Source organism: Oryza sativa, chromosome 5, assembly GCF_034140825.1.
Source record: "Oryza sativa Japonica Group chromosome 5, ASM3414082v1".
NCBI lineage: Eukaryota > Viridiplantae > Streptophyta > Magnoliopsida > Poales > Poaceae > Oryza > Oryza sativa.
In genome coordinates, this window is record NC_089039.1 from 5,410,500 (window position 1) to 5,437,926 (window position 27,427).

General features: G+C 43.7%; 4 protein-coding genes across 4 annotated transcripts; 3 read left to right on the forward strand and 1 right to left on the reverse strand.

The window, feature by feature from the left end:
• Nucleotides 1–3,600: 3,600 nt before the first annotated feature.
• Nucleotides 3,601–7,406, reverse strand: LOC4338013 (derlin-1-like). Its single transcript, NM_001420235.1, has 7 exons — nucleotides 7,198–7,406; nucleotides 5,368–5,503; nucleotides 4,945–5,018; nucleotides 4,748–4,841; nucleotides 4,516–4,644; nucleotides 4,237–4,397; nucleotides 3,601–4,125 (listed from the first exon to the last, which is right to left on the reverse strand). The coding sequence occupies exons 1-7, from the start codon at nucleotides 7,212–7,214 to the stop codon at nucleotides 4,008–4,010; spliced, it is 729 nt and encodes a 242-aa protein (NP_001407164.1). The 5' UTR covers nucleotides 7,215–7,406; the 3' UTR covers nucleotides 3,601–4,007.
• A 2,966-nt stretch (nucleotides 7,407–10,372) lies between these two features.
• LOC112939022 (uncharacterized) lies at nucleotides 10,373–18,833 on the forward strand. Its single transcript, XM_066310555.1, has 7 exons — nucleotides 10,373–10,500; nucleotides 15,465–16,159; nucleotides 16,235–16,491; nucleotides 16,586–17,267; nucleotides 17,341–17,544; nucleotides 17,633–18,367; nucleotides 18,451–18,833. The coding sequence occupies exons 1-7, from the start codon at nucleotides 10,373–10,375 to the stop codon at nucleotides 18,831–18,833; spliced, it is 3,084 nt and encodes a 1,027-aa protein (XP_066166652.1).
• Nucleotides 18,834–24,103: 5,270 nt separating this feature from the next.
• On the forward strand, nucleotides 24,104–24,731 carry LOC4338014 (uncharacterized). The gene has a single exon (XM_015781870.2). It carries the CDS (start codon nucleotides 24,202–24,204, stop codon nucleotides 24,469–24,471), a length of 270 nt encoding a protein of 89 aa, XP_015637356.1. The 5' UTR covers nucleotides 24,104–24,201; the 3' UTR covers nucleotides 24,472–24,731.
• Nucleotides 24,732–26,325: 1,594 nt separating this feature from the next.
• Nucleotides 26,326–27,225, forward strand: LOC107280911 (uncharacterized; the record flags this gene model as incomplete). The annotated part of the gene is made up of 1 exon (XM_066310556.1): nucleotides 26,326–27,225. A coding segment is annotated over one exon (672 nt), but the record flags the coding sequence as incomplete, so codon positions are not given.
• Nucleotides 27,226–27,427: the final 202 nt, after the last annotated feature.

Consider the following 27,427-nt stretch of genomic DNA (forward strand, 5'->3'; position numbering starts at 1 on the left):
TCTGTAACTTGCAATGTTTGCCGTATTCGAGAAGCTTTTGTTTGTGTAAGATCATCTGATGCTGTTCGTCTTGTGAATAACAATAAAATCTTTGATGATATCATTGATATGTATATATACTTAGAAAAAATGCCAAAGCATTACAACGGGTAAATGATATTTTAATTTTATTATCGTTATATGGTTTAGCTAGGGTAAAATTCACTGTGTGAATTTGCATGAATATTTTTTAAAGAAAATCATAGACTGTAATTAGGAGTTTGTATTTCATCTCAAGTTAGCATGCGGGTTTTTTTAAAAGAGATTTCTTATATGACTCTTTTTGTATTTTCAAAAACAAACAAGCTTAAAATTCAACTCAAATAGGGATATGCATTTCCAAAAGCCGCAGAGAAATTAAAAACCGACTCAAACGAGGTACCATAATAGTAATAGAGATTACTTTACATTACATCGTTATGATCTCTTGTTGGCTAGAGATGAGAGGATGAATGTAACAGGACTGCAAAGAGGACGGAGGAAGCGGGCGAGTTCATCAATGGTGAATCCGAATCCGAATGCATCGTCCGCGAGCAGCAGCGTTCCCACGCTATGGAAGAGCCAGGCGGCGGAGGCGGCGCCGAGCGTCAAGTAGTGGTGCACGCCGGCGACGCCGCGGCGGTCGGCGAGGCGAAGGGTGACGACGGCGGCCGTGGTGCTGAGCCAGTAGAGCAGGTTTCCCGCCAAGAAGTAGCGCCACCACATCCCCTGCATCCTCGCCGCGTCGGCCTCGGCGGCGGCCGGCGTTAGTGCGGTTGGGCCGCCGCAGAGCGGGCGTCGGGGCCCTTGGCCAGGTGGCGGCGCAGGCATTCTTGGTGCACGGCGCGGCGGCGGCAGCACGCCGGCGTGGCCAGCGTGTCGCCCACCTTGAACTCGCCGAGGCAGGCGTGGCACCACCGCTCGGCCTCCGCTCCGGTGTGCCTCGGGCAGAGCGGCAGCACGACGACCGCGCCGTCGTCGTCGGTCGCCGGTGGCAGGTACAGCTGCACCGGCAGCCATTCTTGCGTGGACGGGCGTTCGTCGTACACGCCAAGGTATCGCACGTCGACGAGGAGGAGGTGGAGTGCGCCGCCGGCGCCATCGCCGGCGACGTCGGTGGCGAAGGAGCATAGCTCGTCCTCGAGGCGGCTGCCGTCGGCGGGGAGGTCGAGGAAGCGGCAGAGTGAGAAGGCGAGCCAGCGCCAGGGGACGGACGCGGCCGGCGTGGGCTCCTGCAGGGCGAAGCGCAGGTCGACGACGGCGTGGGCGTCGGCGCCGCTGCCGGCAGGAGGGTGGATGCCGAGGCGGACGACGATTTGCTTGGCCACCGCCTCCGCGTCGTCGCCATCGTCCTCTCGCGCCACGCCGACCGTGCCGATGGTGACCGTGGCGTTGTTGTAGTGCACGTGCACCACGCGGGTCGCCGCCGGCGACGATGCCATCGCCGTGTTCCGCCGTGTGCGGTCGCTTATTAGGGATACATAATAATAATAATAATTGTAGTTGATATTAATTTGTCGAAAGAGACGTATTGTGTTGGAGTCGGTTTTACAATTTACATCAGATCGATTGAACATAGTACTACAGTAATTTCTCCTGATCCGTTTAGACTTTAGAGATGGTTTTCGTGGATATCATTATCATCTATTCCTTCCGCCCAGTAATATAAAAAATTGTTATGCCATTTTTAGCAAATATTAAGGAAGTGCTGTAGGAACAAAGCATGGAGAAACATCCAGGGGTATTCCGGCTAGCTCTATAAAATGATAGGCTAGATGATCTAGGTTCGAAGCTTCACCTCTTCTAATTATTTGACATTAGATCATTCCCTGCTATTTACATCTTTTTTAAAGGAACACAGCATGATATAAAATATGATGGTTGGGAGAATAAAGTAGTAAAAAAAGATGTGGGTCATCTATATGGAACCGGATCCTCTGATTCTACGTCAGAGGGACATCCACGTCCGATCACCGTTCACTACGCATCCAACGGCAGCATCATTTTTAAGCTCATAAGCATTGGATTCACAAAATGATAAAATAGCAAGAAATCTTAGCCATTGAAATGATCGGAATCTTCTAGAAGTTGTAAAATACAGAGAGAAGGAAGAGTTTGAGCCACTCATTGCGTCTCATTGGTTATCTCATGTTGGCCTCCCAAAGAAGCCTAGGGCTGGCTTGGCGTAGCCAATCAACCCAAACGATTCTTAGAATATACTCCATCAGTCCAGAATATAAGAAGTTTTAGAGTTGAACACAGTTATTAAGAAAGTAGGTAGAAGTGAGTAGTGGAGGATCGTGATTGGATGAGTAGTGGAGGTAGATGGAAAAAGTGAATGGTGGAGGGTTGTGATTGGTTGGGAAGAGATTATTGGCGAAGAAGTTGTTATATTTTGGGATAAATCCTGATGGCTAAAAAGTTGTTATATTTTGGGACAAAGGAAGTATGACCAATTAAATAATTTTAGAAGAGGGAAAATTATTCTACATATAACACTTTATCAGTCAGCAACAATCAAAACAAATATGTAGAAAAAAAGTTAACATCTCAAAGCTTATAACATAATTACAATTATGATGTGCAATTTTACTAGACCCAGGATATTTGGAACCAAGGTAGTAGTGAAATTTAATTTTGATTCTTACAATAATATCACAAGTTTAGCATAATTATAGTAAATTATTTATTTCCATTACAATATGTATTTATTACATATCAAAACAGTATAGTATTTGTATTGATCCTACACTTCCGACCAAATACTTTCTTCGAATATTAATCAAGTATGTAAAACAAAAATATATTTTCTAATAGTGGGGGATAAACATATTTATAATATAATATGATGATAATTGGGTTACACAGCAATAGAGATAACATGATTGCAAGGTGGTGGCCCAAGCAGTAGCAAAAAAAGACACTTACAGTCGTGCGAATAAAAACAGGAAACACCAAGGAAAAGATAAATACAAACCCTAAGTCTATACATTAATTATTGGTTTAGCTGAATGGTGAAAAAATTATTGTTAATTGTAATAACAGCTAATAGATAGGTTATAGTCGCGCGAACGTGCATCATTCACTAGTTGCTTTGAAACACTAACAGAAAGGGATAAATTGATTGCGCGACGAAAAAAAAATATACTGTTATATAAAAAAGAATACTAGCTTGGAAATTGTTCACGCTTAGAAAAAATGATACAGGCCCTCGGCAGGTTTTTTCTTTCTTTCTTTCTTCAAATGCAACACAAAAACTCTCTTATGAACGCGCATGGATCTTTCTTCAAAATACAACACAAACACATACGCCCATATAAACGCGTACATCCGTGCATATCATAGTCAAAAATGAACCACGCAGGCAAATTAACGTTGTTATCTATACGCTCTGTTTCAATTGACGCACTAGTGATCAATATCGATACATACATTGTTCACCAATCCTCGATATATAGGATGGTGACGCGCCTCGCTAAAGGACGTTGGCCTCTCTGCAGCAAAGACGTGGCAAACAACGAATTGAATGTGAGGTTGGGAATTTGTTTGTGCCGGCCGGTTACAATGGAAGAGAACAGCGGTGGTGGAACAGTCTGATGGATTTTAAACACTGCAAACCAGACACAGATGCATAGAATTCCTAGAGTCATTTTAGTGCATCGTATCTTGAAATCAGTAACGTGCTAAGCATCATCCACTGTAGGAAAAAAAATCATGGCCAGAAGTATCCGAAAACAAAAGGGAGTATACATTTCTCGCCTACAAACATTTCATGCGTACAATGCAAATGTTTCACATCGTTTGTACCCATAGAGCATTTCAGATTCAGCATTCCTGTTAGATGGGCAAACCCAAATTCCTGAAGCTGCTGAACAGTCTATGTCTAGTAGCGTCCAGGTTGACCCATTGATGTACCTTGCTTCATTCTACATTGCATCTCCCAGATAGGCGTTGCAGGCTTGCAGCACAGGGTGTCCTCTAGGTTAGATCTATTGACTGAGTCTGTAGCTCCTTCCTCTGAAGGCGCCTGATCCGGTGTTGGCGGCCGCGGGTCGGACCGGAGCGTTCGCCTGCACACCTATTCTGAATCGAGCAACAATCTTATGTCTGTACAGCAGTTAAGGAACCATGGAGCGTGTACCATCGAAAATATAGTAGTAGTAGCTATTGAACATGGATTGAAATGCTTTGGCCATGAACCCATATAAAAAAGGATACACCCACATTGGTGTCTTCAGGTAGTTCTTTCCGGTGGCTAGCGGGTGCAACACTGAGAGGAAGTAGTACGTGTGTCCAACGAGAATTCCCAGAAGGCCAGGGAGTATCTCTGAGCCAAATATCACATCCAACCCAAGCATTGCCCATGGTAGATAAAAGGACTGCAGAAATGGAGTATATTAACCACAATCAAACATAATTTGCTCCACAAGACTTGAAACCAATATTGATGACCTATAAAGGGCATCGAGTTCTATATATGGTAGTAGTGAAGCTTACCCTCAGTTGGACAAGGCCATACATGCTGATCTGAGAATTCGGATATTCTCTGCTCCAGACATAAAGAAGCATGCTGACCATGGGTACTCCCAAGAAATAAATATCCAGGAAGGGAATAGCTGACAATGCCTGATCCAAGCAAGAAAGATTTATATGTAGTATGTGAGTCCAATGAATTGAATTTTTAAGGTCTGATTAAGCTGCTAAAAATACAGTACAAGCTAGCACTGACCAGCAGTGATATGGCACCAAATATCATCATCCACAAGAAATCAGCTGTGCGCTTTTCAAATGCACCCTTTTCTAACTGCACGCCGTATCTTGCTCTGCATGCCCAAACACACAATTGATTCAACCAATGGCTGCAAGTTTACTTATTGTAATACTCTGCATGCTTTCAAACACACAATTGATTTCAACAAGACTTACATCATCAGAAGGCGAATCCCAAAGTTGATAGAAAACTTGCCCAGGAAAAAGAAGCTTGTAAATAGCCTCCATATCTGTAAGGCCCAGAAACAGCTCTTATATTGAAAGTAAAATAGCAGGAGTGCAACAAATTACAGGTGCCAATTGCCAACATAAGCATAGGACAAACTGCAATGCTTGATTACATTGGCCAAATGCTAAACAAATTTGTTCATAGGGCATTGTGTGGACATACAACACTATGCACGGTATAGAAGGTGCATGTCGCAACTAAGTATCAGTTAGTGTTTGAGAGGGGAATGGGGTAGACAAACAAATCCTCAGTCCTAATGTGTTTTTAAAAAATTCGGGTGCAAAAACAAGGGGCAACAATAAACTGTACTGGTAGATAACAGAACAGACAATATATAAACATATGCTGACCTGAAATTTCTTGAACACAAAGGGATAGTATAAGGCAAGAAAAGGTGGATTCAGTATCTGGAGCTGGCACAGTACAGTGGCAAAGAAACACAATGTTCCATATGCCTTGCTTATTGGTGGAAGTGAGTTGTAGTACCTGAAAAGGGAAAGTAAGTAATCGAGTATCCAGAAGCAGCTGTAGCAAAGAGTTATGACTTTGATGTGTTCATGTTCTAGCTGTAAACCTCGATTAACTAGTAAAAAATTACATCCATCAGTGAGCAAAAACAAGTGCAATTATCAAACAAAATGAATAGTTTATCAAATATGATCTCGTTCAAAATTTCTGATTACATTGTAAACCAATATGCTAAAGCATGCTCAAAGAGAGACTGTCACACTAACAGCAGAGGATCTAGGATGAAAATTACCGGATGTCCTGTACCTATCACAGTTCTAAAACTAACAGTCTAGTTATATGCTAACATGGTCTAAGCTAATGGAATTCCAAACTCAGCCTGTGTCCCGTGTACCAGGCAGGTACTATATATATCAAGGATATCAACTCAGGTTATATATTCCATATACATTACAGACGAACAGTACTTCCCACGTGTACCCGACAATAGAAACAAACTAACACAATTGCAAAGCCTTTATAACAGAAGTGTCACTCATTGTCGATTCAGAAATTAGCTCAATACTTGTAGCAATTTCAAAACCCATAGCAGAGCCCCAAGCAGTTAAGAATTTAACATAGGAAAACAAAATTCAGCAAAGCTAAATGCATTTTAGAAAGCGACCAAATTATTTCAATAACTTTCAACTCATACCAAAACAGCGACCGCCTTTAATGACCACAGATCATAAGAGCATACCCAATGGCCAATGTCAACCCATGCTACCAAGCTTCAAGCCAGAGTTTATTACAGGCTGTTGTATTCACCGTGTGCAAAATTTATCAACAAATAAGCTTATAACTATCCAATTGTGCATCTAGGTTTTGAAGACAGTGAAATACTTCAACAAATAAGCTTATAGCTATCCAACTGTGCATCTTTATGTTTTGAAGGCAGTGAAATACTATAACATACTCTATAATTTATGCGCATTGGAGAATGAATATTAGCAGATATGTATTGGAGAACAAAGACTGCAACTATCTAATTTAGGTCTTTACTAGTGGAACGAACCGAGAAGTGTGCTTCTGACTCCAAAATTTACAAATAGCATCAGATACAACCTTCCCAACCAAAACATCAATTTGTTCCAGGCGCATGATTGTGCTTTAGCAAGGAGTGTAAACTCTACAACGACAATACAATAATATCCACTTGTAAACAGCCAATTCATATACCTCAATTTTCATCAAGTTTGTAAACAGCCAATTCATAGACCTCAATTTTCATCAAGTGAGGCCATGCCAAGGAATCCGTCAGAACACTCCTACTTCACAGTTCCCACCAATGCTAAAATTACTTGTCATAAACTCGTCAAAATCATCAAAAGTAGTGTATTAACTAATAAGCTTATATCCATCTAAAGACACCTGCAGTTACAACAGCCCAACCCAACCAATCAACCCAAAATCCTACACGCGATCTCTAATTCCGAACCCTAAGAGCCCAAGTTTAAACCACTAAATTCATTGCGCCAAAAAAAAAACTAAATACACCACAACGACCCACGCCTCTCTAACCTTGAAAAATGAAACTAATCAGCTATACTCACGATAAATTTAGCCCGGGCCCCTCCTGTAATCCCCCCTAACCCAGGCCAACCTCGAGTGATCTGAGACGCGGCATCAGAGACTAACAGAAACAGATCGGGGGGAGACTGAGGGAGGCTCACTCTGCCGGGGAGGACATCTCGTCGGCGGCGGCGGTGGCGGCGGCGGCGGTGGCGGCGGCGGCGGATTCGAAGCCTCCTCGACTCCTTCTCGTCGGCGTCGTGTTCGGGGGAGTTCGAAAAATCGAAGTCGAAGGAGGAGAAAAATAATAATGGGGAAGTCGCGTTCGCTTCGTCGCCGGGGCGGAAGGTTCCAGAGTCGAGAGAGAGTCGAGAAGGCCAGATGGGAGAGGCGGGATGGGCCGTGGATCCTGGATCGGACGGTCGAGGATGCTCGGACACGTCGACGTGGGCGATGCGGGGAAGGCGATTGGTCGGAGACGTGGATGGGGCGCTGAGGTGGCCGGGGTGGCGTGGCAGCGGGCCTCTTAGCCGTTGGATCAGAGTGGGATCGCTTGATCCTACGGCAGGAAACAGGAAACACTGTACGAGCATATACCGAGAGTGAACATAGAAATAAGAAAAATATAAGAATATAATAGAATTGTATGTCGAAAACACAGAGAAACTCCATTTATAGGATAATGCTTACCATCGGCCGTCCGGCCAGAAAGAAAAAATCGAGCGTCCCAATTCAAAAGAACAACAATGTAGATGCATGGTGAACCAGTTCGATAGATGTACTCACAAGCCAAGGGAGCGTGCATGCAAGCATGTTTCAAAATTTAAATTTTTTTTCTCTTAAACTATTTATTTGAATTTCTAACTAATTATATTATTAGATTCATTGCAATTAAATCTTTGTAACAAGATATCACATGACTACATTCCGATGACTTTTTTTTACTTTTTAAATGTTGCATACATTGTTAATGAAATGTTCCAACAAGTATCTGTTGATGTTTCACTAATGCATTTGCAATATTTCATATTATCTTTTTTATATGTTTCAGCGAATACTTTTTTATGTTTCATCAATAATAATAATTCGATGTTTCAAGCTAAATATAAAAAATGTTTCACTAGTCGGGACATAATGTTTCATGTAATAATGATTATTGTTGCAGTCAATACTTTTTATATGTTGCATCTCTTCGAAACAATTTATGAAATAGGTTGAAACATCTCCACAAGTGATGAAACAAATTTATTAAGTATTTGTACAAAATATTTTATGTTTCATATGATTTTTTTTATGTTTCACTCATTGGTATTTAGTGTTTCGTGTAGTAGTTGTGATTGCTTCATTTAGTAATTTCTATATGATGTATTTCTCTTAATCTGAAACATTTCACCATGTGAGTTGCAACGTGATGAAACAACTTTCCATGAATGGTGAAACAATGGTTGATTTTTCGAAGCATATGTATATTTTTATTAAAATATAACTATGTGAGATTTTGTTATAAATATTTAATTACGATGAATCTAATGGTATAATTGAAACTTAGATAAGATATATAATTTCAGAGAAAAAAATTAGGCACATGTAATACGAGGGAGAGAGAGTATGCAAGCAGCAGCAGCACAAGCAACATGTACAGGGCAGGCAAGCAACACGGCAAGCAGCAGCATATGCAGCCAAGCAACGCAGCAAGCAGATGTGCGGCAGTGCGTGGTTGGGCGTCCGATATTTGTGAAATATTGGACGTCCGACGCGTAGCATCCTCCAAATTTATAGGATGCTTTGTTGTTTGGAACACAAGTTTTTTTTTAAAGAAAAACACATGGATGTTATGCCTGAATACAAGATTAAAATTCTATCCTATGATAACGAGAGTGATAAAAAACAATAACGTCGGAGAGCATATGTTTTAGAATCCTTTAGAGATCCTATATTTTCATGGGAATGTCTAACATGTCAGTAGTGGCAGATCTGAAAGATCATGGATCCTTTAAAAAAACCTTGTGAAAACACGCTACTATGAGAAGGTTTTTTTTTTGGATAAAATTTTTTCGCTGGTGGCACAGTCTGCCGCCTGTGACAAATAACCAATGAAAATAGAGCCTTTTCACCTGCGGACGACTAGCCACCAATGAGATCCCCTCTTCACAGGTGGCCATGCTTAAGACGGTAACCTATGCTAAAAAAATCATCACAAGCGATGAGATTACGCTGGCCGCCAAGGATGTCGTCATCGTTGTCACTGAGCCGCAACCCTAGCCGTTGTCACCACCATGGGCTAACGTCACCGAGCCTGTGTGCAGAGTCATTGCCGAGGACCGTCGCTGCCAGATCTGATGGTCCCACACACTATCGTCAGTCGTCTTCTTGCTCCCCAGCCAGATCGACCAACGGGGAGGCCGGGGTCACCAAATACCCAGATCCGGTGGCCTCGACCTCCTCATTGGTTGATGTGGTGGTGGTACTTGTTGACGGCGGTTTCCTCATGGCAACATGCCACGACAGTAGCGCGATTAGGCGTTGTGCCTTAACGGCGGGTGTAGGGAAGGCCAAAGATGGAGTGAGAAAGATGGTAGGTATGAGGGGCAAGGCAACCGAGGGATGGAGGGTGAGGCAGGACCTTTTAATATGGTGAAATTTTATCGCGAGCGATGCTCTTTACCTACCGCCAGCGAAAACCTATTTTTACTAGCGATGCTTAAGAGGTTCGCCTCAAAAAATAACATGTCCGCCAATGAAAATCGGCTTTTTCTGACGGCCCATGACCCATAATCCTCCAATACATTTTTATAAATGTTTGTTTCGCTTCTCCGCCAGAAAAGAGGCGGCATCATAAAAAGTTTTTTATAGTGTAAATCACGTGACAAAGAGATAGAAACGTCGGCTATTTAATAGATAGATAAAATAACGGTTTGTCTAGTTAAATCATAAAAATAATTATTTAAAAAAGGAAAAAGTACGAATTACCCCCTCGAAACTAGGACGACGGCATGAATTACCCCCCTAAGCCACAAAATCAGTCATTTTATACGAACTAGCTATACCGGACGAATAATCCCCTCGACCGAAAATCCAAAGCGGTATCGTCCTACGTGGCGTGCGCGTGTTAATCTAGTCAGCATTTTTTTTAAAAATGGTGGGGCCCACCTGTCATACTCTCCCATCTCTCTCTTCCCCTCTTCCTCTCAATCTCTCTGTCACCGTCTCAGATATCGTTGGGAGCGACGAGTTGGTGGCCGACGATGGGCGTGGCGGTGGCGGGGCGGGCGGCGAGCGCAGCGGCGGGGTGGTGGAGGAGGAGGAGGGGTGGTGTTGTTGCCTCCGATGAACGCGATGGAGATCCTGCAGGAGATGGTGCGCGTGCTGCGGGCGGACCCGCACGCGTTCACGTCGGTGCTCTTCTTCCTGCTCTGCCCGGCATCGGTCGGGGTGCCTCCTGCTGTCCACCGCCGCGCTGGAGGGTGCAGCCGTGCTCCCGTTCGCGCGGAAGCTACTCCTCGCGGCGGTGGCGTCGGGGCTCCCGCTCACGCATTTCGTCAGGCAGCTGGCGCACCACCTTGCCGCCACCCTCATCGCGTCCGTTGTGTCATTCTCGGCGACATTCACGCTCCTCCTCGCCACCCGCGCCGCCGTTGCGTACGCGGTCATGGCCGTCTACGCGGGCAAGCCGCTCCTCGCCGGCGCCAAGCCTGCCTCTCCTCCTTCCTCGCCCTCCTCGTCACCGCGTGTTCCACGCTCAAGTCGATGCTTTACCCGCCCGACATTGTCGTCTGTGCCGGCCTCCTCACCGTTCTCGCCTTCTCCGTGGTGGGGGCAGGGCAAGCGGCAGGCGTGGCGGGGGCGCGGAGGGCGTGGTGGAGAGGTGGGCGGTGGCCTGTGGCCAGCGGGAGTGACGGTGCCCGTGTCCCCCTGCTGTCGCGCCGCCCCGCTGCCCCCGTGTTGCCGTGCCCCCCCCCCCTGTCGCGACGGAGGGCGGTGAAGTGGCGAGGGTGGAGGCGGAGGTCGTTTTCGCCCTTCCGCTCCGAGCCCCCGGTGGCCACCGCCACCGCGCCCGAGCTCGTCGTCATCGTCTTCAACCTGGGTTCGTCAGTCTCTCTGTCTCTCTCACCCTCTCTCTCGGGCTGTCGGGAGGTCGGCGCGCACGGCGGCGGGTCGACATGGCCGTGGCCGCTGCCCATTCCCGTGCTCTACCGCAGCCCCCCGCACGCCGACCGCCTGTCCGCGCGCTGCTGCCGCTGCCCACTGCCCGTCGACGCACGCCTGAGAGAGAAAAGGGGGGAGGGGTTGAGAGGTAATGACATGTGGGCCCTATATTTTCTTTTATTTCTTTTTGTTGATTGGATTTCCACATCAACGCCACGTGTATGCCACGTAGGAGAAAAACAGCTCAGGATTGAGTCGGGGGAGTAATTCATCCGGTATCAATAGTTCGAGGTGTAATATGTCTGGTTTTGTGGTTCGGTGGGGGGAGGGGTAATTCGTGCTTTTTCCTTTTAAATTAATAGGTATGTACTCTTCACCGATTGCAGTAGCACCACTATGAAGAGTATGCTTTAAAGAGCTTAATTTACTTATAGATACCAACCTCATGCATTGCAGTGGGATTTTATGAGAAACATTAATCTAACAGCTGATGGCTCATAGACAATTTGATCCAATGATAGAAGCACCAGTTTGATGATGCATTAAGCTCCCTTATACTCCCTCTGTCCCTACATATATAAGGGATTTTAGGTGATATGACGATTCGTAGTCTTAGGATACGTCTCATCCATTCAAAATCTTTTATATTTTGGGACGAGAGAAGTACCAATTAATGCACCTAAGTGGTGGTTACATAGAAATAGAGGATTAGTTTTCATGTACAATATTATATCTCTGACTACTTCTTCTCTATAATTCTTCATCATTTCAGACCCTGTTTAGATCAGGGGTGAAAAAATTTGGCGTGTGACATCGGATATACGGACACACATTTAAAGTATCAAACGTAGACTAATAACAAAACAAATTACAGATTTCCGCCTGTAAACTGCGAGACAAATTTATTAAGCCTAATTAATCTATCATTAGCAAATGTTTACTGTAGCACCACATTATCAAATCATGTAACAATTAAGCTTGAAAGATTCGTCTCGTAATTTACACGCAATCTATATAATTAGTTTTTTTTTAGGGTTTAGGGTTAATACTGTATGCATGTGTCGAACAGGGTGAAAAGTTTTTGCATGGCAACTAAACAGGGCCTTAGTCAAGTGACAAGTTACTCTCATGGCACATCATTGTGTATAGGACTGAAGGAAACCCTGCTGTTGGCAAGTTGTCAATGTCTTTTTCTAAAATGGGCTGCATGTTATCAAGGTCTTTTGTCGCATTGTTGACAAACTTGTATATCGCCACCTACGACTCCACGGGTTTTCGATGTGACTTTGTTTGGCCTCCATTATTTACTTCTTCTTGTACCACCCTTGCCTCATAGTTCATTCCACATAGAATTTTTACACCTTTAGTGAACTTCCAAGTTCGAAGGCCTCCATCACTAATATCATTAACACAGATAGTGAAATTTAGAGAATTATGGGACCGAGATGCAAGGGAAAGGAGAAAGGGTATCATGAGAGCAGAAAGGCTCACAAGTGGGCCAACCTCATTGGCATGTAAAATACATGCATATATAAATGTATTTTCTTGAAAATGTTACATTGAATGACGATATTTTAAGGGCTTATTGGGCTAAAGGTTTACTCTCTCCGTCTCAAAATGAACAAACGGGATGTGAAACATCCTAATACTACGTATGTGGACAAGCCTACAAGAAATTTCATCTCTTACATTATATGAGTAATTCCATATATTTACACTATATATTGCAAATCTTACTAGGAAAGAACGATTGGTTGCCTATTTGATTTCTTAAAACTGTACTAGATAAATTAACACATAAATAAAATAAAAATGAAAAACATAAGTCACAGAGAAGAGATAGCATACAAAGGAGAGAGATAGCAATCAAATGTTGAAAAAAAATGTTACGGCATTTCGTGAAAAAACTTTTAATTATATAAAGATTTTAAAAAAGTCAAATAAAACTCTTTTTCAAGTTATAATAACTAATAGTGTGCTACTCCCTCCGGACTGATAATACTTATCGTTTTAGACAATGATGAGGTTAAACTTTACAATCTTTGATTATAAATTATTTTTAAAATATTTGTCTTTCAAATATGGTAACTACATTTATAGATTAGTTTTAAAAAGTCATATATTTCTTAACACTTTTATACATATTATAATGAAAAATAATAGTCAAAGTTGTTTTTTTAGACCGTGCCCTTGTCCAAAACGATAAGTATTATCAACCCAGAGGGAGTAATAGCTTGCTCTGGTTTCCGTGCTCAGTTGTTTGATAGGAATGAGTGCAGCCTCAGGCTGTGTTCAGTGGTGGGTGTTGGAAACACATTACCCACGCACGGAAAACGGACCGCATTAGCACGTGATTAATTAAGTATTAGCTATTTTTTTCAAAAATAGATCAATACGATTTTTTAAGCAACTTTCGTATATAAACTTTTTTAAAAAAACACCGTTTAGTAGTTTGAAAAACGTGCGTACAGAAAACGAGAGGGGAGAGTTGGGAACTCATGTACCGAACACAAGCCTCAGGCTAGATTCGATTGATAAGGGTAGGGGTGAAAACAGTAACGGTAATTACCGGCCGACCGGCGTTCGTTTTCGACTTTCTACCGGCCGAGCCATATGGAAATGGTAATCGACCGAAACAAAAATGGAAATGGTAAAAAATATGGAAATGAAAACGGAAATGGTTTTGCTGTTATACCGATCGTGTCCGTATTTACCGTATTCTCGCGGAAATTACCGTTTCTTATAATATGGTAATTACCGTATTCTAAATATGTCGATATTATAGGACATGTCTATACTTAACCCACAGCTTATAGATTGAATGACTCTTCAATAAAATCTCTAACTTTTGTACATGGCTAAAATGAAGTTAATTTATAATTTATATAGTATAAGCTTGAATTTATGTATATATATATAACATACTTATGTAAAGTTAAATATATGTTTTTATAGTTTAATGTTTCCGTATTTGTTACCGGTTTCCGATCTGTACCGACATGTTTCCGTCCGTATTGTTCCGTTTCCGGTTTTCCGATATTTCCGATATCGTTTTTGTTTCCGACTTTACCGTTTCCAATTTCGTTTCCGAGAAAAATATGGTTACGGAAATGGTTGAGGCTATTTTCCGATCGTTTCCGACCGTTTTCATCCCTAGATAAGGGCATCACCAATGTATATTTACCAACTAGTAAATAAGGTGGGACCTAGTAAAAGTAGGTATTTATTGTTAAAAGTTTCACAATGTATAACTAGCAGGGTTCACTTTCTCGCCGGTAACCGCGCGGTAACCGCGGTTACCGGGCTTACCGTGGGGGGTCGGTAACGAAAACCGGCGGTAGGGTTTGGGCAAATTTTGCTCAAATTCAAAAATTTGAAAAATAATCGAAAAAAATCAAAAAAAAATCATGGATGTAAAGCTTGTTTTGTATGTTGTTATGGTGAAAAAATTTCATCAAAAAGATGCAGGTAAATTCAAATTTGAGCGCAAAACCTATTGTGAATTATAAAAAAGAAAAAAGATTAAATGGAATGGGCCAAGTATGCACTGTTCACGAGGCCCAATAAGGCCCACAATGGGAGGAAAATATCTTTGGAAGCCTCTGCTTCGTTTCTCTGGCGAATCCTACCGTTTTTCCCCTCTCTCGCGTAGCTGCGCTCAGGACCGAAGGGGCGACGGCGTGCGCCCGCGCCAGATCCGCCGCCTCCGCGCCGGCGAGGCCGGTTCCCGCGCGGTAAGCGGCGGTAACCGCGCGGTACGCGACGGTAACCGCCTGGGTCGACGGGCAAGAGGTAATCCCTCCGTTTTGAAGGTTTTCGCGCGGTTAGGAGCGGTAACCGTGCGGTTTTGTATGGTTACCGTCGGCTTCGTAATCTATGAGACGATATACGTATGTGCGGTAATCGTGTGAAAACCGTGGTAACCGTCCACCCTACCATGGTTACCGTGGCTTGAACCGTGGTATGGTATTTTTTACTGTGATATGCATGGACATATTTGGGGATTTAGGTCAATAGAACATATTTTTACCAATATGCATGTGAAATACATTGGGAATATGAGTTTATTTCGGCATTTGGTTGCCCGTGCTTGGCTAAAACCATGCATGTGAAGTATATTTGATTGCTTTGGTCTATGTACATATAGGTTAAATTAAATACGTCATAGTATGGAAGAATTTGGATGCATGCTTACCAGTGTACATATAATTACGTCGTATTATTGCATAATGGGAGGTATGTTTATAATTAGCAGTGATAATTTCTCATGCATTTGATACAGGGTGGAGATGTCAGATAGTAGGGACCCTGTGTGGGAGCACGGGGAGAATATCCCACCTGGATGGCGCTGTAAGTATTGCCATACAAAGAGGGGCGGTGGTGGGGCAACAAGACTAAAGCAACACTTGGCTGCAAGAGGGAAGGGGGTTACATATTGCAATTCAGTGCCTCCGGATGTCCGTGAGTTCTTCTGCCGTGAGTTGGACAGGATAAAAGATGCAGGTGACCAGCGTAAGAGTGATAGCGGAAGAAGGGTTGAAGCAGCAAGGGTCAACTATTATGACCTAACAGGTGATGCCGACGAGGAGGAACAAATGGAAGCAGCCATTGCAGCCTCACGACAAGACGAAAACTTTAGGAGGGATGTTGAGGAGCGTGGTGGCACTTATGAGCATGGCGGTGGGAGTGGATCCGCTCAGCCGGAGGCACGGAAAGGTAGAAGTAACCCAATCACCAATATGCTACGAAGGGCTACGTCTCATAGGGAGTCACCTGCTGTGAGAGATTACAACCTAGCATCTGCCAAGGCCCCTGTGCAGCCACGCATTGACACAGGATTCTTCACAAAGAAGGGGAAGCAAGCTAGGCAAGCCATTGGTGAGTCATGGGCAAGGTTCTTCTTTACCGCCGGCATTCCTGGTAGAAACGCCGATAATCCATACTTTGTGAGCGCCGTTCGGGAGACACAAAAGTGGGGTACGTATGCATCTATTAAGGAACTTCTTTTTTTCTAACTCATTGTGCACTACTTATTTCATACGTCAATTGTAGGTGAAAGTGTACCTTCTCCAACTGGTAACGAGATAGATGGAAAATATCTTGATTCTACAGAGAAGGATGTGAAGAAGCAATTTGATAGGTTCAAGAAGGATTGGGATGAGTACGGTGTTACTATAATGTGTGATTCTTGGACAGGTCCGACGAGTATGTCGGTCATCAATTTTCTGATATACTGCAATGGAATAATGTTTTTCCACAAGTCCATTGATGCGACCGGGCAAAGCCAGGATGCTAACTTTGTGCTGAAGGTATGTATGGTTCATGCAACAAATTACTTCATCACCTGTTATCGTCAGTGTTAGGGGCATGGACTAATTTTTATTATGTTATCTACCAATGCAGGAGATAAGGAAGGTGGTACGCGAAATAGGCTCGGAGCATGTTGTTCAAATTATCACTGACAATGGCTCTAACTACAAGAAGGCGTGCAGACTACTACGGCAAGAATACAAGACAATTGTGTGGCAACCTTGTGTGGCACACACAGTTAACTTGATGCTTAAGGAGGTTGGAAAAATGCCAGACCACGAAATGGTGATTGAGAGTGCTAGGAAAATTTGCAGATGGCTATACAATCATAACAAGTTGCATGCTATGATGGTCTTAGCTATAGGTGGTGAACTGGTTAAGTGGAATGCTACAAGGTTCGGAACAAACTACATGTTTCTCCAGAGTTTCCTTAGGAAGCGAGATCTTTTCATGCAATGGATGGCTTCCTCTGTCTTCATGCAAAGCAAATTTAGTGGGACTTTGGAAGGTAGATATGCACATGCATGTCTATCTAGTCTGTCTTGGTGGGAGAACTTAGAGGCAGTAGTGAATTCTGTCCAACCTATGTACTCATTCCTTCGGTTTGCTGACGAGGACAAGAACCCCAATTTGAGTGAGGTACTTTTGAGATATCAGTTGCTCAAAATGGAGTACGACACTCTTTTTGCGAATCAAAGGGACAAGTTTGAAGCATACATGGAGATCGTGAACAGAAGGATGCACGACCTAACCAATGAGACTCTCATCAATGCCGGTAAATATTGGTCATAACATAATCCACATGGCATATTATGTAACTCTTACTTAACATGTGCCATGTTTTGTAGCTGCCGCATTGAACCCTAGGACGCACTACGCGTATTCTCCAAGTGCTACTGTCTTCCAAGACCTCCGACAGGCATTCGAGTGGATGACGGATATCGATACGGCTGCCGCCGCTTTGCTGGAGGTTGAGATGTACCGACGTAAGACGGGTGAATTTGGGAGGGCACTAGCAAGAAGGATGGCCATAGATGGGAAAACTTCACCTGGTATGTTTCTAATCATGGAACTATGATATATCTAATTGATCTTGATGTATTCAGAATTATGAAATGACATGTTACTTGGCTTTTGCAGCACAATGGTGGTCTATGTTCGCCTCAGACACGCCGAATTTGAAGAAGCTTGCGTTGCGTTTGGTTGGTCAATGTTGCTCCTCCAGTGGATGTGAAAGGAATTGGAGCACATTCGCATTCGTACATACGAAGGTCCGTAATAGACTTACCCACAAGAAGCTCAACAAGCTAGTGTACGTGAACTACAACCTTCGCCTTCGAATTCAGCAAGCAAATGCCCAAATTAGGGTGGAGGACGATGATCCCCTTCAAAGATTAGCGGACCTCTCATTCTATGAAACTAACAATCATATCAGTGCCTGGATGGACAATGCTCGCTCTAATGCTTGCCCCGAACTAGATGAAGATTCAGCTGAGAGTGACGCTCCCCTGCCTAGTCAACTTGTGTCTGACCTAGTCAACTTGGATGACCTGCGAAGGACCACGGGAGCTTCTAGTATTGCTGAGTGGGCTGATACGAATGTAGGTGACACTCATATTGGGAAAAGGAAGACTCGAAAGCCGCCAAAAGCACGTCCATCTAAAAAGGTAAAGGGCAAGGGTCCACGATCGACTAGTGTTGATAGCGATGAAGAGACCCAAGGAAGCCCAGAGTACCAAGAGTCCAATGATAGTAGCTCAAGAACTGAAACAGATGACGGCGACGATGATGGTCAAGGAGGCCAAGGCACTACTAATGTGCCTCCTAGGGGTCACACCCAACAATCAGATCACCACAGCCCCGTTCAATTCACTGGTGTGATATAATTCAGTTGCAATTTCAACCTTCATCTTCCAATTCAGTACTGGATAATTTTCTTGCAATTTTTTGATTTGCAGGTGAGGGCGACTTCACTCATGCTACTCAGGACCAGGATCATGGTGCTCCAAGCTCTCAACGAACTACCATTGCACCGGGAGTCCGACAACAGCAACAATTCAGTGACATACAACAGGATAGCTCTAGCTCATTCAGTGCCTCTAGCTTTGAAAGTGGCTATCCAACGTATGTGTACAACCGTCCCCAAGCTTCTGATTATCCTGCTACTACATGGGTGTATGAATGGCAAGAGCCTCAGTGGTATGCTCAATTGTACACTCAGTGGCAAACAACATCATCATGGACAGGTCAAAGTTGGGAGGAATACAAGGCGGGGTTGCTACATTCACATGGCTTGATGCTCATGTCCACAGAGGAGTACAATATGGCATATAATCAGTAGAATGCGTAGCTATGCATGTCCTTGTTTATTTCCTTTCATTCGAACTAGAATTGTAATCGTGGACATTATACTGTGGACTCTACAATATAGAGTAGGTCATGCCGAATTTTTCTGTTGTATAACCACATCTTAATTAACTAAAATACTCACATTTTAGTTTTTTTCTATTATTTTTTTCATTTTTCTTATTTCAGTTCCAACATAAACTAAAATACTCACATTTTAGTTTTTTTCTATTATTTTTTTCATTTTTCTTATTTCAGTTCCAACATATCGCGGTTACCGTCCTCTTACCGCGGTTACCGTACCAAACCGTGCGGTTACCGTGTCCATACCGTGGATTTTTAATTCAAAAATTTGAAAACGAAATTTGTGCGATTTTTCGCGGTAACCGCACGGTTACCGCGGTAACCACCATACCGCGGGGGGTCGGTAACCCCCCCCCCCCCCAAAACGGTAAGGTGAACCCTGATAACTAGTCATAAGGATCAATACATGAAGGGAGAGGGATGAGGATCAATACATGCCAAAAGAATCAATGTTTTTTTCTCCTTACTAGTCCCTTCTTCCCAAATTGATCATCATGTAATAGAATCCAAAATTTCTCAAATTGATCATCATATAACTGTATGGACACGGATTTCATCAGAGTACAATTAATGCAGTGTGGGAGAATGTGTACATGCTATGGTGTAATTGGCATGGAGTTTTAATTGATGTATGCATTGTGGGAGAATGTGTGCATAGTGTCTTGATTGATGTGATTTAAATTATTCTTCGTCTTGGTGCCTAAACTTATATGATGATCAATTTAGGAAGGAGGGAGTACTAGGTTGCAGTGCTCTTGTTTGGTAATAGCTATTTACTGGTTCCACAATACTTAGGCTCCGTTCGTTACCAGGGTTCCCAACCTCCCTCCCTCGTTTTCCACACGCACGCTTTTCAAACTGCTAAACGGTGCGTTTTTTGCAAAAAAAAATATTCTATATGAAAGTTGCTTAAAAAATCATATTAATCCATTTTTGAAAAAAAAAATAGTAAATACTTAATTAATCATATAATAATAGGTGCTTTGTTTTGTGTTCCGGGGAACCCCTCCTCCCGAACACAGCATTACTAGTACTTGGTATGAAGATTAAAATATTGCCTATTATCTGGTTTGGGAGCACATTGTGGATGCCCTAAACCACAAAGAAAGGTCCAACAAAAATATAATTCCAGTAGGATTTTTATATTTCTACTTTCAGTAGTTTAAAAACCAAGTAAACAAATAGGAAACAATAAAAAAGTTGGCATTAAATAAGTATGGAAATTTAAATTTCAGCTACGAGTTATAAGCCAGTAAGCAAATAATAGGGACGAAAGTTTGGAAGGCCAATTAGAAGTGCCTTGTAACCCAGATTGAGTTTTTTTTAGCAGCTCAATCGCTTGCAGGAAAACTCTACTACTTTCATGTACTCTCTGTGTAAAAAATCAACTTCTATCTACAATTCTACTATGGTCCCCATCGTTTGGCATATTCATATGCTTATCAGCCAAAATTTGAATTTTCAACGTTAAATTTGGAGCTGATTTTGGGGTTTTTATCGAAGTTTATTTTTTAGCTTTGTTTTTAGATCGCTAAGAACACATATATAAAAATTTTATTCACAAATTACTTTTCGTTTGTAAATATGCCGTTTGGCTTATTCCACTAATATGCCAAACGATGGCTCCAGTCCAGATTTTTTTGGGGGGATTTTAATAAAGGAGGCTGTACGCTGTAAAAAAAAATATCTCCCGTACTCCGTCCGTCTACAAAATAATCTAATATAGAATGTGAACTATCTTTTTTTTAAAAAAAGAATGTGAACTATCTTAAAACAATGAAACAATGAATTTAGATAAGTGTTTGTCTAAATCCATGGTTCTATTTTGTGTTAATTTTTTTTGGAAAACGAGGCAGTACGTGGCAATCACATGATGGGAGTAGATGAGAATATTTTCAGTTTGGATCCGGTCGTCCGTCCACGGCGCGTTTGGCAGGTCAGGTGCATGTGCCGGACCAGCGGGCGTTCGTACAGGCAGTTGCGATCCGATTCTCTGCACCCCCGATCTTATCCAGACGCCACGCCCCAACCAATCGACATCACACGGTACGAACCACGGCAGTCTCGTAGTACAGCGTACAGCCTCCGGTTTCCGCTTCTTTCTTTCCAGCCTCTTTCGTGGTTAGAGAGAGGCAGTTCCTGTATTTTGGGTTTTGTTTATGCAGAGCATCACCGACGCATTGCCAAAACATTTTTAATCCCCTAAATCTTTTTTAAATCTTTAATAGTATGATTTAAGGGATAAAAATATCTTTTCCTTCGAGACAGCTTGATTTAACTTATTAAAAAAAAACAGGCTATGTAACTTCCAAACAAAACTGGTCTCTTTGAGAGACATTCCTGATACGTGGAAAGGTGGAAAGCGAGATTTAAAGAGAAGGAATGTTTTCTTTATATAATGAGTTTAGGAATATTGTTGGTCGTTAATTATATGGGATTGTGAGTGGTATATAGGACAATTGTTAGCCATGCTCTTATCACTAATTAAAAACATAGCTTTAGACCTAATTTAAGGGTAGATTACCGAGTACTTTCTTCGGTCTCAAAATAATTTTATTTTTTACATCTTATTGTCCCAGATAACTTCATCTTTTAATAATTTAAAATCGTTGTACTAGAGTTTGTGAAAGTGGGAGGTTTATTAAAGTGAGAAATTAACTATATTAAGATTTATTAAAGTGGAAGGTATTCTAAATTCTCTTACCTTTGTATTGGTGTGTATAGGATGTGTGGAAAATAAGTTATGTTAGACAAAGGGAGTGCATTATTACCGTGGATTAAATATTTTAATAAGCTAACTGCACCTGTTTTTTAAGTTAGAATATTGTGGCATAGATATGATAAACACGTGACGCGTGCTAAAATAGGAGCATTGCAAAGTTTGTGAAAATGTATATGTACTATGTTCATGGTCAATTGCTCGTATTTTTGCATGTCCGCGTCATGAATTAGCCGACACAAAGCTTGTTCCTTGCTCGCTACTTAAATCTGCCTTGTTGACTCGTTTTCTTCTGTCCAGCATCCGTGGGCTCCAAGAAAGCCATCTAGTGGATCTTCATATCGTCCTACCCAACGATCTGATCGCTGCTGGAGAAAAAGACTTTAATCCCGGTTCGCAACTGTTTTAGTTCTGGTTGTGTAACAGGGACGTATAATCCGGCATATTTATTCCGGGACTAAAGATACATTAAAAAAATGTGTGGTATGTGGGATTCAAACTTAAGATCTCTCATCTCAGCCCTTACGTGCGCTACCATCGCACCCACTACACATATTTGATTTGGATAGAGACGTTTTCTTTTTAAACTAACCATGGAATCATCTTTAGTCCGGGCTGGTAACACGATTCAAAATTAAGATCTCTCACCTCAGCCCTCACGTGCGCTACCATCCCACCCACTACACACATTTGACTTGGATAGAGATGCTTTCTTTTTAAGCTAGTCATGTAGACATCTTTAGTCCGGGTTGGTAATAGTAGGCGGGACTAAAGATGGATGATTTTAGTCCAACCGGGACTAAAGATCGTTGGGGGCCTGACATGGCCTGACAGTTATTGAACCGTTGCTAAAATAATCTTTAGTCCTGGTTCCTATTTGAACCAGGACAAATATGATTTTCGGCATCGGAATAAAGATCAGTTCTCCAGTAGTAGATAGATTTTTAGACGAAACTCGACGTTTTGGATATAGAGAAAGAAGATGGAGGAAGCATAAATACCGGTAATAAAGTGGAAATTAATGTGATGAATCACTAATACAGAAACCGACATAGGTGTCTGCTGGGAACCAGCTATAGGTGCCGGTTTTCTAACCGGCACCTATTGGTCGGCACCAATACAAACAGCCGACACCTATGCGGAAAATAGAACCGGCACCTTTAGCTTTGCTCGAGCCAAAAAAAAAATAGAGAGAGCCAGCTCGAATTGAGCCGAACTCACCATCCACACTCCATCGTCGTTCCTCCCCCGAGCCCATCCCTACTCCCCTTCATCACCGCCTCTTGGATCAAGATCAACTCCAACAACAAACTAGTCATCAAGAACTAGCGAGTAGTACAAAGCATTAAGAACTCAACAAGAAATCAAAAAGAGAAACTCAAGAACACATGTCACAGGGGTTTCAAAAAAGAACACATGCCACTGGTAGCCACCTCACCCACGCCACCGCCGTCCTTTTACACACTCACCGTCGTCGTTGCATGGGGAGGGCACGGCCGCTGCCGCCGTCGAGGTGTGCCACCGCTGCCTCCGCCAAGCGGGAGCCCGCCGCCTTCTCGCTGGCTCTCCTCCCGCTGGATCTAGAGGAGGGGAGGGTGCGGCCACCGCCACCACCTTTGCCAGGCAACCACTGGCCATGAGAGCCCGCTGCCTCTCCACCGGCTCCCCTGTCGCCGAATCTAGTGGAGGGGAGCTCGCCGTCTCCCCTCCCACCGGATCTAGCGGAGGAGAGGGTACAGCCACCGCTGACACCTCTGCCAGGCAGCCGCCGGCCGCGGGAGCCTGCCGTCTCTCGCCTCCTCCCCCCACTGCCTCCCCTCCCGAGTGCTCGCCGCCTTCGCTAGGCAGCCATCAGCCGCAGGAGCCCGCCGCCTTGACCGGGCAGCCACCGCAAGAGAGAGAGGGGAGGGAGAGCGACGTGAGAGAGATGGGAGGGGAGGGAGAGAGAGACGAGAGAGATTGAGAAGGATAAGGCAAAGACGAGTAGATAAGGACGCGGTGGGTGTGGTGCGCTGATGGCTCGGCTTAAAGTTATAGGTGCTCTTTTTTAAAAAAAAGTACCTATAATATATTATAAGTACCGGATTTTGAATGATACATTTTAAGTTGCTGTGTACTATATATACACGAGAAAACTCATTTATATAGGATTTGTTACCCATAAGTTAACCGCACATATTACATAACGCTATTTTTTTTGAGTCGGAAATAGTACCTACAACTCCTCCTTCAAGATCCTTAGGAATTACAAAGTCAGGTAAAGTTCATACCCATTATTACTACACAGTTACATAACCTTTACCCTTTTTAAGACATAAAACAGGAGATAAAAATGCTCAAACTATTTTTATCACCTGACAGTGACACGTGGCACGCCAGACCATCAAACCCAATCCATCTCTAATCTCCATATGATATCCCATCTATAAATTTCACCCAAAAACCTCTCCTCCTCCAAAAACAAGCAGCGATCCCAAAAATCCAAGCAGTTTCCTCCTCTCCAAACCAGGCTCATCTCCATCTCCTTCCCCGCGCGAGAGAGAGACCCCTCACCTTCGCCATGGACGGCGGCGGCGGCGCGAAGAAGAGCCGGAACCCGCACAAGGCGCCGGCGGACTACCGCAGCGACCGCAAGTCGGCCTCCGGGATGAGCGGCGAGCCCAAGAAGGGCGGCCGCGGCGGCAAGTTCACCTGGGAGGGCGCCGACGGCTACGCCGACGAGGACCTCGACCTCATCTCCCCCAAGAACTCCACCTCCCACTCCAAGTCCGCCGCTTCCGCCGCCGCCGCCGACAGCAGCAGCAACAAGAAGTCCGGCGACGACGAGTAGTAGGCAGGCGGCCGCCGCCTCCCCCGGTGTCGCTCGGTCGGTGTTCATCCCCTCGCAATCCTAGCTGTTCTTGGAATAAGTGTGTCGTGTTCATCGGTAGTGGTTGGATCGACGGGCCATGGGGATTTGTAGATATATCATCATTATCTATCTTTTAACTCTTGCTAATGTTGGAGTCTTCGGTTCGGTTCTTTGGCCTAAACCGATTTATCTTTTATCTCAGCCGTATTAGCAATTGAAAATCCTGCACTTTGGTTGAATTTGCTGCTCTTTGTTTTCCTGATGAATCTATCGTCTTCAGTACTCATCTGAAGATATTTGCAGCTCTAGTTGACGATATTTACTGAAGATTGCAGGTTATAAATTTACCAGATACTCTAGGATCAATTAATCCTAGTGCTACCAACTCTGAATTATCTGAACAGAAGATGGAAGTTTCATGAATCGGTGATCTGATCTAATCAGTATCTGCAGTGTGATACTGTGAATCTGTGATACACAAACTGACAGTAATGACAAGTCGCTCTCGTGATTGCGGCATCGCGGTCCATTCATTGTCCAAGGCCGATAATAAAAAGAATGATTATCCGTCATCATCCAGAACCGATAAATAAAGGGAAATGATTATCCAAAAAAAAATCATCTATGGTCTATTGCGGTATTGCCTATTGGTCTCTCAAGTCAACTATTCTTAACCTTTTTTTTCTGGGCAGACTGATTGCACTGCACTATTGCACTACTGGTTTTGCGACTATCTTCAGTGGACAGTGGCCTGCAGCAATGAGCTGAGAGAGGTAGGATCTAACCAAAAAAAAAAAACACACCATTGTGTTTCTGTGCCAGAATTTTGTTGGATTTTTTTAATAAAAAAGTTCAATTCTTGTAAGAAGTGGAATTTTTTTTGGACGTTTCAACTAATACAACATATTAACTACTACCCTTGAACCACACTTGACACTTCCCTTCCTTTTTCTTCTTTCCAGATTTATTTATTTATTTATTGATTCAATAGCAACATTGAAGCATGACTGCATGAGCAGTAGACACTAGACTGTGGTCGCCAATTTGTCGCCATTGACGGGTTAAAGCTGTGTATATGGCCGATTTTAACTTGAAAATATAGCAGAATTCAGTTCAATTCAGTTTTTGGTTGAGCTGATCGATCTCGATTTCTGGCATTCGCTGACATGCTGTTACCATTGCACATCTGTGAAGTTATCATTGAGATGTTCTAATGTATTGAAACAAAAGTGTGACCGCTTTGCACAAGTTTTAAACTCGTGTCAATACCAGAGTTTACAAAACCGCGCGGTTACTGCGGTTATCATACATGGTAACCTTTTCAGTTTTTAAAATCATGGTATGTCTCGCGGTTACCACGCGGTTTTCGCGGTAGCCACCTTACCGCGGGGGTGCGGTAACCGCGCCAAAAACAACAAGGGGAATCCTCGTCAATACTCAATAGTTGTGAGTTCTGATTAATCAATTCATGAATTTTCAGTTGAAGAGATGAAAACTTGTACTGTACCTTTTAGAACAGGGGCCAACTGAAGGATCCAAAATAAAAGAGAGTTCCAGCTAGCTTTGATTCTACCCCTTTTCAATGAGAAAATTCGACCTATAGCACAGGAAAAAAAGCGGTACCAAAAAATAGCATAAAAAGTTCCCACTTTCGATCTATAGCATAGGCCACCATTTTTTTTCGCCCGGTAGCACTTCCGTCGCATTTTGAAGTAACGGCGTTAGATCGGAGTGGAGAAAATTTTTGTCGGACTCATTTACCCTTCGTTCCCCACGTGTTTGGCCGCGTGTTCGGTGACGCCGGCGGCGGCGGAGGTCACGGAGGAGTAGAGGCCGCTGCTTAGGAGGCTGTTCCTCGAGGAGGGGCGGAACTCGTCCGTCGGGTCGTCATCGTCGTCGTCGGACATCGCCGAGCTGGACGGCATGTCGCCGGACAGCTACTGCATCTGGGTGTCCTCGCCGTCGCCAGCATCCTCGCCGTCGCGCCCCCCACGGAAGAGCGGGTCGACGGGGTCCATCACGCGGTGGCGCCGCATCAGCGAGCTCGTCATCGGCCGCAGCCATAGCGACGGCAAGGAGAAGTTCCGCTTCATCTCCGCGCTGTCGTCCCTGGCCAGGGAGCACCCCAAACCGAAGCCCACGACGAAGGGCGCCACCGCCACCAAACCGCATTCTTCACTGACGGCGGCAAAGAGGCCGCTCGAGGACGAGGACGACGATGATGACTTGGGCGGCCCTAGTGTCAATGTGGATGGATGTGGGCCGTTGTATGCCCTCGGGCTCATCAGCTCCGTCATCGCCGACGGCGCTGGCAAACACCGCCGTGGTGGTCGTACTCGGCGTCGCAGCCCACACCTCCGCCGTCCTATCCCTGCTGCTGCTCGCCGTCGAGGTTGCCGCCTACCTCCAGGGGTGGAACCTCGAGGAGGTGGCGTCACTCCCCGCCGTCGACGGCCTCTTCGCCGCGCCTCCATTGCCCTCTTGCTCGGGAAGAAGGGCAAATGAGTCATTTTTCATGTCGACTCACATGTTTGGATGGCAAATGTGACGGGAGTGCTATAAATCGCAAGAAAATTGGTGTCCTGTGTTTCTGGTCGAAGTAGAAAATTTGTCGTGCTATTTTTTGGTACCGGGTTTTTTCCTTTGCTATGGATCGAATTTACTCCTTTTCAATTGTAATTGGAAAATGTGTAGCTAGATCATGTCAAGGTGCTACACCCTTTTCCAATTGTGCTTTTAAAAAAAAGAAAAGGAAAATTGTGTAGATAGATCATGTGAAATTACGTTGAGATAATTTGAAATTATACCTTTTCGACGAAAACCAAAATATTTTGAGGTTTCGGCACGGGATGAAAGCAATTTCTGAGTAAAATTCTACACTTGACCAAAACTTAAATTCACAATAGTAAATCTAAACGAAATTCATCGAAACTTA